Source organism: Cucurbita maxima, unplaced genomic scaffold (genome assembly GCF_002738345.1).
Source record: "Cucurbita maxima cultivar Rimu unplaced genomic scaffold, Cmax_1.0 Cma_Scf00024, whole genome shotgun sequence".
NCBI lineage: Eukaryota > Viridiplantae > Streptophyta > Magnoliopsida > Cucurbitales > Cucurbitaceae > Cucurbita > Cucurbita maxima.
The window spans coordinates 664,072-676,893 of NW_019272040.1; the positions used below are offsets into that span (position 1 = coordinate 664,072).

At 38.1% G+C, this 12,822-nt stretch overlaps 2 protein-coding genes across 5 annotated transcripts in view; one reads left to right on the forward strand and one right to left on the reverse strand.

Moving 5' to 3' along the window:
• LOC111497748 (cellulose synthase A catalytic subunit 3 [UDP-forming]-like) lies at nt 1-7,138 on the reverse strand. 3 transcript variants are annotated; one of them, XM_023148665.1, is made up of 15 exons: nt 6,724-7,138; nt 6,499-6,564; nt 6,089-6,284; nt 5,063-5,289; nt 4,868-4,982; nt 4,569-4,767; nt 4,215-4,481; nt 3,792-4,137; nt 3,557-3,694; nt 2,941-3,066; nt 2,638-2,850; nt 2,294-2,558; nt 1,288-1,490; nt 822-1,172; nt 1-701 (listed from the first exon to the last, which is right to left on the reverse strand). In XM_023148665.1, exons 2-15 carry the CDS (start codon nt 6,517-6,519, stop codon nt 117-119), a joined length of 3,252 nt encoding a protein of 1,083 aa, XP_023004433.1. In that variant the 5' UTR covers nt 6,520-6,564; nt 6,724-7,138; the 3' UTR covers nt 1-116. The 3 variants fall into 3 exon arrangements, with proteins under 3 accessions (XP_023004433.1, XP_023004434.1, XP_023004435.1); XM_023148666.1 differs by lacking the exon at nt 6,724-7,138 and adding an exon at nt 6,662-6,698 and having other exon boundaries at nt 117-701; XM_023148667.1 differs by lacking the exons at nt 6,499-6,564; nt 6,724-7,138 and having other exon boundaries at nt 117-701; nt 5,063-5,294; nt 6,089-6,157.
• A 2,662-nt stretch (nt 7,139-9,800) lies between these two features.
• LOC111497871 (protein FRA10AC1) overlaps nt 9,801-12,822 on the forward strand; it is a 7,051-nt gene continuing 4,029 nt past the window's right edge. For both annotated transcript variants that reach the window (XM_023148871.1, XM_023148870.1), the window contains exons 1-6: nt 9,801-9,892; nt 9,996-10,063; nt 11,358-11,439; nt 11,780-11,863; nt 12,596-12,635; nt 12,728-12,773. In XM_023148871.1, coding sequence (XP_023004639.1) covers nt 9,837-9,892; nt 9,996-10,063; nt 11,358-11,439; nt 11,780-11,863; nt 12,596-12,635; nt 12,728-12,773 — 376 coding nt within the window. In that variant the 5' untranslated portion in view covers nt 9,801-9,836. The remainder of the gene's footprint in view (nt 9,893-9,995; nt 10,064-11,357; nt 11,440-11,779; nt 11,864-12,595; nt 12,636-12,727; nt 12,774-12,822) is intronic.

A 12,822-nucleotide genomic window follows, 5' to 3' on the forward strand; every position in this document is an offset into this window, starting at 1 on the left:
TTAGAACTTAAAATGGTTATATATTTCCAATACTCTATAGTTTGTATCATATCAAACTCTTATACTACAAGCTATTAGCTAAGCACTTTAATCCATTACATCCATTTATGGTAAAACTAGCAGTTGATTCCACACTCCTCGACGTCGGGACCTATGACTGTTGTAGTGAACGGATCGATTCTTACCCATAACAACGAGAAGATGGAAGCAAGTAGAATCGACCACACGACGACGATGGTCGGTGTTCGGTTTTGACGACCCATTAAACCTTTCAAGAAGGGATAGAGATGGATGATCACCCAAAAGGCAAAGAATAGCTTGCCAAACAACGGTCCCCATGATTGGTATCCACTGTTGATTGCATAAGATATGCCTGCAACAACACCAACCAGGTTTACTATAAGGAGTGTAGTTGGTGGAATGAGAAGAGTTGTCCATTTGAACATGTAAAGCTCGGTGAAGTCGCCCTCTTCATCCGATGCCTTGGACGTGACGGTGAAGTTTGTGTCGATTCCAGCTAGAACCTTGAGCAAACCTTGCAAAACAGCAAAAAGGTGAGCTGAAACTCCACCGATCACCCAAAATTGTTCGTTTCTCCACCACTCGTCGATCCCGACTCCGCTCCATCTCATCTCGAGAATTCCCGTTGCGAAGATGGAGAGGAAGAGGGATATAAACCATATACTTGCGATGTTACTAATCTGCAAACACATGGAATCAAGTTATGAAGACTCATTACATGGCATTAGCCATGCCATTGTGAACAAACATACGTTGACCTAAAATTCGGGTTTTTTTTTTCTTTTTTCGTTATGTTGCACCTGGGGAATAATGAATTTGTTTGTCAGCAGACACACGGCTGGTAACGTACAGTACATGAGAAGAGGAACAGCGGTGATCGGATAGATTGTTGTGTTCACATACGCAAACCTTTCGAGCCATTTGAGCCTTCCACCATAGCCATACCACATAGGGCAATGCCTACTCAGAAGAATCTCCACGGAACCGAGCGCCCATCGAAGAACTTGGTTTAGTCGATCTGAAAGATTGATAGGCGCCGACCCTTTAAAGGCAGGACGTTTTGGTATGCAGTAAATCGACCGCCAACCACGAGCATGCATTTTGAATCCTGTAAGGATATCTTCAGTGACTGAGCCATAAATCCATCCAATCTGCAAAGACAAAAGGCCAATTCAAAGGTTTTAAGCACAATAGCAGACAATGCATCATATGTATCTTGACATGTTCTGTCTGTTTGGAGCAAGAAATGCAGCAAAGTCGACAAACCTCAGATCCCCAGTCGGTTTTGTCTTCGTATCCGCAGCTGATAACATGAATAGCCTCCTTCAGAAGAGACTCAGGTGTTGCAGATTGAGGAATGCCGCCGTTTTCCATGAGGGTCGAGGCAACGAAAACAGCAGACTGGCCAAACCTTTGCTCGAGAGTCATATGCGACATTAGTAGTGCCTTCTCATCATCATATCCAGCACCTGTATCTCTTGTCAATTTGTCATAGACAATCTAGGTGAGATCCCACATCGGTTGGGGAGGAGAACAAAACATTCTTTATAAGGGTGTGAAAACCACTCCCTAACAGACGTGTTTTAAAAACCTTGAGGGGAAGACCGAAAGGAAAAGCCCAAAGAGGACAATATCTGCTAGCGGTGGGCTTAGGTCATTATAATCTAATAATCAAATAGTTTAAAACTTGGATAATGTTCCAGCGAGGAAGTTAAGCTCCAAAGGGGGTGGACACAAGACGGTGTACCAGCAAGGACGTTGAGTCCCGAAGGGGAGTGGATTGGGGGGTCCCACATCTACCAATGTGAGTTTGGCCTGTTACAAATGGTATCAAGAACTAGACACCATGCGATGTGTCAGCGAGGAGGCTAAGCCCCGAAGGGGAGTGAACATGATACGGTGTGCCAGCAAGGACACTAGGCACCGAAGGGGGGTGGATTGGGGGGTTCCACATCGATTAGAGAAGAGAATGAGTGCCAGCGAGGATAGTGGCCCCGAAGGGGAATGGACTGTGAAATCCCACATCAGTGGGGGAGGAGAACGAAGCATTCTTTATAAGGGTGTGGAAACCTGGTGAATTGTGAGATCCCACATCGGTTGGAGAGGAGAACAAAACATTTTTTATAAGAGTGTGGAAACCTCTCCCTATCCGACGCGTTTTAAAAACCAACCCGAAAGAGAAAGCCCAAATAAGATAATATCTGCTAGTGGTGGGCTTGGGCCGTTACAATCTAATAATCAAATAGGACAAAGTCTAAAGGAATGAGTATACCTTCAACGACTTCTTCAACGTCGTCGAGATTGAAAATTGGCACTGTCGGGTCCACGTGCTTGTTCGACTTCTTCTTGTCTGGACTCTTTTTACTTGATTTTGAATTTTTCTTTCTCGATCCACCACAGAGTAACGATAGAACCCCCGGTTTCCGACGCTTCGGTTTGTGAGGAGGTTCATAACCATACAGTGCAGTTCTATTGAAAACACATCCAGTACCCACATAAACTGGACCTTGAATACCATCTAAACCTCTTAAATTTATCTGAGACAATGAAATCAAAGGAAGAATGAGAACCCAAATGGACTACTTGAATTAAAAGAAGAGCACAGGAATAACTTACATCAAAGAAAACAGTATTACGGTTGGCGTATCGATCGTTCTTATCGATACCGTCAAATCTTTGAGGAAACTGAACATAACAGACATATTTTCCTAGGTTTGGATCCATCATGAAACACATTGCTTCCCTCAACGCCTTGCTATTGTTTATGTAGTGATCACAGTCAAGATTCAACAAGAATGGGCCATTCGTAAGAACAGCTGACACCCGAACCTGCAGCGATATCTTGAACATTATTTTACTGTAATTTAACGCTCATTAACGTGAAAAAAGATATCATTTTTGTAGCTAGTTAATACTCACAAGAGCGTTCATTGCACCCGCTTTCTTATGATGTTGGAATCCTGGACGTTTTTCACGAGATACATAGACTAATCGAGGCAACTCGTTACCTTCAGAATCCAGTCCACCGTTCTGGCCCAAGAAAACCTGAATATAAATGGCACACGAGGTTGTATTTAATAAGAAAATATGTAACGGCCCAAGCCCACTGCTAGCAGATATTGTCCTCCTTGGACTTTCCCTTTCGAGATTCCCCTCAAGGTCTTTAAAACGCGTCTGTTAGGGAGAGGTTTCCACACTCTTATAAATAATGTTTCGTTCTCCTCTCTAACCGATGTGAGATCTTACAATCCACCCCCCTTGGGAACCCAACATCCTCACATTCCTCTCAAGGTTTTTAAAACGCGTCTGCTAGGGAGAGGTTTCCACACCCTTATAAATAATGCTTCGTTCTCCTCTCTAACCGATGTGGAATCTCACAATCCACCCCCCTTCGGGACCCAACACTTGGGCTTTCCCTTTCGAGATTCCCCTCAAAGTTTTTAAAACGCATCTGTTAGGAAGAGGTTTCCACACCCTTATAAAGACTGTTTCGTTCTCCTCTCCAACCAATGTGGAATCTCACAAAATAGATTACCTGGATCATTCCTGGATGGTCTCTAGTATTATTTCCGGGCCATGGCGTTCCATCTTGCATAGTCCATCCTTCTTCGGGAACCTTTTGTGCCTTCGATACCAGGCCGTTGATCCGAACCTTAAACTCCTCGTATTCTCTCTGCAATAAAGTGAGGGCCAATAAAATAGCTTCCTCTATCAAAACTTTGTAGATATTTACAATTTCGGGCGGTTGTTTTTCGGGTTTTAGGCACTACCTTCATTGCTCTTCGATCTTTGACAAACGATGGATGAACTTTATCCTTCAAGTAATCAATTTTCTGAGCGAAGTACCATTCGGGAGCCCGAGGCTCAATGCTGTATTTCTTGCAGAAAGGCACCCATGACCTTGCAAACTCTGATGTCTCGGATAATGCTTCAAATGTCAACATGGCAGCTCCGTCATCAGAGACGTAGCACGAGACCTTGTCAACGGGGTAGTCAACAGCGAGAATGGACAGCACAGTGTTGGCTGTGACAAGTGGAGGCTCCTTCAGTGGGTCAACTGTACTCACGAAAATGTCAACGGCAGCAAGCTGTGACGGTTCTCCTTCCCTATCATATCTATGAAACATACAAATTTCATTGAATTATGAAACCGTTTAGACAATGAAAATAGAGTGGAAAATAACTTTTCCTACCTTAATGCAAGCCGATCGATATATGTCTCACGGTTTACAGGAAACCACTTCGGAAACTGATCTAATATCCAGGATATTGCAAACCAAATCTCACATATAACAGATACCATCCATAGAGCGTATGCATTACGTACAGGATTCGTTATTCGGTAGTGCAAGAAAAAGCAAATAATCACGAGCCGAAGAACAATCACCAATCGGTAAGGGTTTATCCTTGATGATGGAATAGAAACCTTTCGCGAGAGAGGCTGGCGAGCTTCATCGTTTCTAAAAACGAAAGGAGTTGACATGAAAAACATGAACTTTTTGCATAATATATTGCTCATTTCAAAAAGAAAAAAAAAAAAAACTTACAATAAGGAATCATCGACAAGCACGTCCGTGCAGGCATCGATATCTCCACCTCCCCGTTCAGATGCAGCATGGGCTGTGCTCATTGGAACAGCATTCTTCTCTTGTTTCATCTTCCAGCCATCGACTCTCTCTTTCCAAGCTACGTTGCCTAGCCCTGATGAATTATACTCCTTTGTAGCGTCCACGTCTCGCACATTAGCTGTATCGAGTAGCAACCAAGAATCTCCAAGTCATTTATGATACTTACTTACACCCAACAGCATAGATAGATGTTAAGTTGCGAAAATGAGAAACTTTACGTGATTGGTTGACATCAGCTGCATAAGAAAGAGAATATATCGGCTTCCCACGAGGATGTCCGGGGGATGCCATTGAATGATGCTCGGGCGATGCAGCTGAAAGTTCTCCAGAAACCTAAAGGTACATAATATTAAGAAAAAGATAGCTCTGCTTGCTTTTATGCATAAGGAAATGAGTATTGACAAAGATATCACCTGCCCATTGGTGAGCAAGGGAATGTGATTTAAAGAAACTTCCTTGTCATAATTTGGAGAAGGGAGATCTTGTGCTTGTCCATATGCCATCCGCCAGTTCATCATGTGCTCCTCAATCTTCTGCTTCTGTTTTTGACTTTCAGAAATGTAATTTAAATCAATGGCGTCGTCGTCGTCGTCGACATCAAGCTCAACGTCATCTTCGTCGCCTAGAACAGCAGGACTTCCTGTACTAACAAAGTGGAAGAGGGTATTGTAAATAACTTTACGACGTCGAGGTGGTAAGCAACTTTCAAAGAAATGATGTACTATCCGAAATTTTATCACAAACGGGAACGCAGTAGCTCGACGATCCTAAACAAGACAGAACAAGCCATTCATGATTTTTAACTTACTCAATATGATGAAACAAACAAGTTGGAGAAAATAGACAACTTTGTAGATCTTATACTGTAACGGTCTAGCCCACCACTAGCCGATATTGTCCTCTTTGGGCTTTCCCTTTCAGGCTTCCCCTCAAGGTTTTTAAAACGCGTCTGCCAGGGAAGAGTTTCTACACCCTTATAAAAGAATGTTTCGTTCTCCTCCCTAATCAATGTGGAATCTCACAATCCATCCCCCCTTCGGGGCCCATTGTCCTCACTAGCCCTCGTTCCCTTTTCTAATCAATGTGGGACCCCCCAATCCACCCCGCTTCGAGGCCCAACATCCTTGCTAGCACACCGTCTCGTGTCCACCCCCCTTCGGGGCTCAGCCTCCTCGCTGGCACATCGCCCGGTGTCTAGCTCTGATACCATTTGTAACAGCCCAAGCCCACCGCTAGTAGATATTGTCCTCTTTAGGTTTTCCCTTTCGGGTTTCCCCTCAACGTTTTCAAGACGTATCTACTAGAGAGAGGTTTCAACACTTTTATAAAATAATGTTTCGTTCTTCTCCCCAACTAATGTGGGATCTCACATACACACGGTGAAAAACCGACAAATATTGCAAGAAGAAACAGCAACATTATCACATGACAAAACAAACCTTTGTGTCTCTTGTATCTGCTTTTACATTGAGGACAAGACTGATTCCCATCTTTTCTCTCGTACTCATAACATGGTCTGCAAACAGGAAATGTGCAAACATCACAAGCAACAAACACTTCACCCTCAATGGTCTTCCCAACGTTATCTCCACATATTTGACAGGTCTGGGGACCCATGTTCTTCATAACCTTTGCCTGAGTTCAAATGAGCATCACAGAACACATAGCTGATTAAACTATCTCATAATTTCAACTCTCAAGTGATATCAAATAAACAATTTGGTTAAGAATCAAAGCTTCTTTTTATGCTACAAACTGATTTTGAGGAAGAACTTGACATAAACAAAGCTTCCTCTCTTCCTTCCAATCCTTTTTTCCCACCAAACAAACAAGTTTTTTCGTAACTTACCACAGATTCTCCTGTTTCCATGGCAGCTGCTGCCTTTCTTTGATCAGATAAGAACAGATATCAATCCTGTAAAGAACCCCAAACAAGAGTAAAACAATCAGTGCAAATCAATAACATTCCAAGACTCTAACACCAAGAACACCGGCAAAATTAGTGAACAAACCCCATAAAAAAACAAACCCCAAATCTTCAAATGATAAGAAAAATGGATACAGAACAACAAACCTCAAAAATATCGAATATAGAAACAGGCAAGAAAGTGCGAGCAATGAGCGGAGTATACAGAATCTCCTCTTTTCTCTCTGTGTCAAGAGTCAATAAAGCAGTGGCAAACCAGCTGGCTATAAACAAGCACACAATGCTGACAGAGAGAAAATTGGTCTGATGAAAGGGACAGAGCAAGTGCAAGGAAAAGCGAGAATCTCCTCTCTCTCTCTCTCTCTCTCTCTATCTCTCCGCCGTAAGAGACGGCAGCGAGCGGCGGAGAGAAAAACTGGTCACGAGCGGCGCAGCTGAATCATTTGCTCTGCTGCGGGAAGATGGTTTTTGTTTCCGGCAATGGGTTTGCTTGAATTTGAAAGGGTCGCTGCAAAATCCAATTATTCTTTGATAATTAAATTAAGAGATGAAATTTGTTATTGTGGAAAAGGGAAATTGATAAAAAAATGAAAAGAACAAATCAATGTCTTTTAAGGATGTGGGGTCGTGTTGGCTGATTTTTTGATGGAACCAAAAACCAGCTGTTCAAAACTGACAGTAGATAAGGGTCCAGTCGCAATAATATGTGATTAAATCAAATTGGGTATTTTGTTATGTGAAATTACAAATTTATCCTTCATTTTGTTAAAAATTGTTCTCTTAGTTCATTAAATTATAAATTTCATTTGGGTATTTTGGACAATGTAAATTATGAATTATAAAAATTGTTTATAATTATGTTGGCATAATTTAATTTCTAAAAATTGTTAAATTTTGTTATGTGAAATTACAAACTTATCCTTCATTTTGTTAAAAATTGTTCTTTTAGTTCATTAAATTATAAATTTCATTTGGGTATTTTGGACAATGTACAATTTTAATTTCTAAACTATTGAATTATACTTTTGTTTATAATTATGTTGGTATCAAGATCTAAATTTTTGACGTGGCATGTGAATTAAATAAAAAATTGTTAAATTTTGTTATGTGAAATTACAATTTTATCCTTCATTTTGTTAAAAATTGTTCTTTTAGTTCATTAAATTATAAATTTCATTTGGGTATTTTGGACAATGTACAATTTTAATTTCTAAACTATGAATTATAAAAATTGTTTATAATTGTGTTGGTATCAAGATCTAAATTTTTGACGTGGCATGTGAATTGAATAAAAAATTGTTAAATTGGCATGACGTGGCAAATAATGCTTAAATAATTAAATTAATAATTTTGACTTTTATTTCACTCTTTCTCCCCTTTTGCCAACATTATCCACAAATGTACAATCCCTCAAAAGAGATGCTTGATTTGCAAGGAGCTATGTGTCTCTTTTGTTTTAAATTATAAAGTTTTATTTATTTTTGGACCATATAATATAATATATTAATGTTAGAAGCAACCACTAATAAATCTTTAAAATGGGACGGAAATAGATCGAAAACTTTACCCAAATAAATTATTTTATCCAACATTGGTAGCTTGACGTTCATAACGAACCATGTGATCTATAGAAAGACATCGCTATCTTATATTAAATTTAAAATAGATATTTTTTTGGTTATGTTATACAAAAGCATTCACTCCATGTTAAAATTTAATAAAATTTTATAGGTTCGTTTGGCTATTTGTGAAGTATAGCTTACATCCACATATTTGATTGGGGAACAGGGCAACGACCATGAAACTTGGGCAAAAAGGGAAGGTTTGTCATGTCATCTTCCCGATTATCCATCATGATCGGATTTCATTTGGAGTCTTCGTAGTTGCTGCCCCTTTAGAGATAAGGAGAGAAGCGAGCAAAGCTCGTACAAGCTCGTTTTGATCTTGGATGCAGTAAATTGGAATCTTAAAACACCATCACGAACGATACTGCACATTCAAAGTGGCACCTAACTGTATCAACAGCCAACTCCGACGTAAAGTTTAAAGATTTTATCATACATATTTTGATGTTCGGGTATAAAATTTAGCGTTATCTTACTATTGAAATTCACGCCATCGACAAATTTGCTATCAAATAATTGAAGATGATGGAGCCCTTCATTTGGCCTAGCTATTTTACCCTAAATTGACCAGGCAAGACCATGGCTTGTTAATTGGGGAATAGATCTTTCCTTATGAAAAGGGTGACATCCATGGGTCCATGACATCTTGATTAGGGACAAAATGGTGGACAGGAGTAGTTATTGATTTCGTTGTTGTTATTACTTTTGTGATCATTGAAGTGACATCCATGGCAAGTTTGTGGCAACCAAATCAAGGATGACAACCATCTTCGAACTCGTGAACTATTGTTTATCGTTAAAAAAAAAAATATTTATTTTGGAGCGGGGAGTTAGTGGAATCATATCATGTTTCGACTTGATCTTTCGTGACTTTTGTTTCATAGTTTGAATTCGTTATCGTGTTTTAGTTGGTTTTACACCTCGTCTTATGTTTTTTAAACTATTTTTGTGAGATCTCATATCGGTTGGAGAAGAGAACAAAACATTTTTTTGTAAGAGTGTAGAAACCTCCTTCTAACATATGCGCTTAAAAACTCTGAGGGAAAGTTCGAAACGAAAAACCCAAATAAGACAATATCTCTTAGTGATGGGTTTAAGCCGTTACAAATGATATTAGAGCCAGACATCGAACGATGTACCAGCAAGAAGGTTGAGCACCGAATGAGGGGTGGACATGAGACGGTATGCTAGTAAAGGCGTTGGACTCCAAAAAGGAGTAGATTAAAGGTCCCACATCAACTGGAGAAGAAAATGAATGTCAGCCCTAGGCTTGAGCTAATACAACACAAATATTAATATATAATATTTGAATGTTTTAATTTTTAAACTTTCAAATATTATTGATAATTGATACACAAAAAGACAAAGTTCATATCGAATTTTATTTAAATTACTAAAAAAATAATAATAACAAATATTAAAATGATTTTATATAAAATTTATATAATATTTGACCAAATTTGTGTTAAATCAATTCGTTCGTGAAGTTTGGGCCAATGAATAAGAGTAGTAAAGCCCAGCCCAGTTAGTGGCCCAAAATCATTGTTGTTTGGGCCTCGGTCCGATTCAAACAAGAGTAGAGACGGACCTTTGGGAGTCACCAAATCACGGCAAACTCCATAGCTTGGCGCGGCCATGGCATCGTTCGGCTCCCTGAAGAACGCCATCTTCGAAAGAGAAGAGAGAAAACAGTGCGTTCTCTTGTCGTTGATCTTTCTTAACATATCCATAGCTCGTTCCACTGGAGGTTTCTCTGTTAGTTAATTTTATTTCATATTCTTGAAAATTTTGCAGACAGTACCAGGCTCATGTACGAGGGCTCAATGCTTACGATCGCCACAAGAAGTTTATGCATGATTATGGTGAGATTTCGACTGTGTTAATCCTTAACGAACTTTTCGTTGTTCATTTTTGTCTAATTAATGAGCATTTGCGATGGAAGCGATTGGATTGATGATTGTGGCTTAATTATTCGTTGCTTTAGTAGTTTTGACCTGTGGCCTTATTTTTTCAACATGAAGAATTAGTTACTAGCGAATTTCTGCTCAGTTATGGAAGTGATTGAGAGCAATTGTTTTGGTTTGAGCTTATTCGGATTTTGTCTATCTTGATTGCAAATGGATAGAGTGACACCATGGTCATTGGTCCCTTGCTCTAAGAATTGTTAAGTAAAGTTTATCAAGTTAGCCTATAAGCTTATCAGTTGACAGACGGACGTGAAGGAAGCTTGCAAATATTGAGCCCCTTATTTGCATATCCTGGAGTCCCAAAGCAAAAGAATGATGAACAGTTTCCTTCACTAAGATGACAGGAGGCTACAGTCATCCTTACATAAATTTTGATGCAAGAGATTTCTCAGCTAACCTTGAGATTAGTTCAAGTACATTAAGCATATTACAGACCTTAATTATGTCTCTCGCCTTTGGCCTTTAGCCATGAACTCCAGTAGGGTAATAAAATTTCTTATTTAGAGACTAGAGTAAGTGAAAAAAAGAAAAAGAAAAAGAAAGAAATCAATCCCAGGAAGGACAAATGTTTTGGTGGGGCAGGAGTGTTTGTATATGTCAGGTGAGGTAGTGAAACTTCAATGCAATTATGCAAGTCTTACCTCATTTGAGTCCTCTATTTTAAAAAAAATATTTTCTTTTAATTATAGATGTAGCTAAGACTAATATTCTAAAAAATGACTGAACTATGGTAGTCTGTTCTCATGCTTGATAACATATATCTTCTCTAGGTAAGGAGAAGATTTTATATATTTGTGCGAAATGTATAGTATTAAGACTTCAAGTTGGTTTGATATCAAAGTAGGTTTTTTCTATAATTTCATGCATCTCAAAGACAGCTGATCTATTTATAAAAAGGTAGACTTCGAACCGAGACTGTAATTTGTAATTTGAACAATATGATGGTTAGGCTCATGGGTTTTCATTTTCATATTTTCTTTGTACATGTCAACCTTTTATTTTCCCATGGCACTAGACAGAGAGCACCATATCTTAAAACATCTGAAATTATGTCAAATTCATGTCAGACAATGGACTAGCAAATAGGCATATCTTCAATTTTTTAATAGCTCCTTTGTCATTAGTAGATTACTGGATTTTATGTAGTTATTTTTAAGCATGTGAATTGTGTGGTCTTTATTGGTTGCAGTTCATTTCTACGGGAAAAATAAATCTAGGGAAGAAAATTTTCCTATTAAGACTGATCAAGACACCTTGAGGGAGGGCTACCGGTATGTTCCCACTATTCTTTCTATGACGGTCATGGTATAGTTCCTCACTTATGCAACATGTTATGATCAGATTAGAGGAGTTTTCAGTAGGAAATGAACTAGGTTCATACGGGTAGTGGCTTTGAAATAGTTATCTATTATGGATATTGTAAAGTTGATGAAATACTGTGAATAGTGGCAACTGTATATGAACAGGGGATTGTTTCTGGAAAGATCTGTTTTGCTTCATCATAGGATGCCCATTACTTTGGTGTATACACTACAGATATTTTACACCATTCATTGATTAAAATTCTTCTTCAGTAAGTTTATAGGCTATTTTGAATTAATTGTTATTAAGGTTCATTCGTTCTGAAGAAGATGACATGGATACATCATGGGAGCAGAAGCTGGTGAAGCGATATTATGATAAGCTTTTTAAAGAGTATCCTATGTATAGCCCAATGTTATATTTTTTTGGGCTTTAGCTGTTTGTTATATAGGTTAAAATAAAAATTTAGATGTGGTTTTGTTTTCGTCTTTGATTTCTATTTGATGGATGAACTTTTGAACTTTAAATTTTAGTCGGTGAACATTTTTCCGATTTTTTTATTAACACTTTTTTTTGGTTACTTAATATTCAAAATCTTAATTTTAGTCCTGAAGCTCTTTTTTTAAAAAAACTTACATTTAATCTCTATTGTAAAGGTGATAATGTGAATATGATGTATATAATAAAGGGGTTACATTGCATTTCTAGAAATTTAAAGAAAGAGGATTTGAAATGAGATTGTAAAAGTTTAACGACCAAAATGAATAGTGGGTTAAAATTGAATAACCAAAGTCAGAATGTTAAGAGTTAAGGGACGAAGGTAGATACTAGGTAAAAGTTTTAAGACTAAAACTACATTGAAATCTAAATAAGATACTGTGTACCATAGCAATACTTGTATCTGTTAATGTTTTCTTTTACTAGTAACTTTTGAATAGTTTTCTTTAATGTGCTTTTTAAGGGCTAAATTGCTATTAGGGAAACAGGAATAGTTAAATTTGGTTCCCTATTTAGTTACTTTATTTCCAGCAATGTGCAATGCTTTTGATTTCTAGAACAAAATTAATAATATTTTTATGCCTGTGTGAGAGGAAATCAGATTTTGTTGCCTTAAATTCGTTGAAGATACTGCATAGCTGATATGACACAATACAAAAGTGGGAAGGTGAGCATATGGAATTTTCTCACTACTTCAATTTTCAGTTTCTCACTGAAATCGTCACTTGAAATATCTACTATTAAAATTTTTCCTTATAGATTGGTCTCAGGTGGCGTGTAGAGAAGGAAGTAATGTCTGGCAAAGGTAAAAAAAAAAAAAAAAAAAAAAAAAAAAAAAAAAAAAAAAAAAAAAA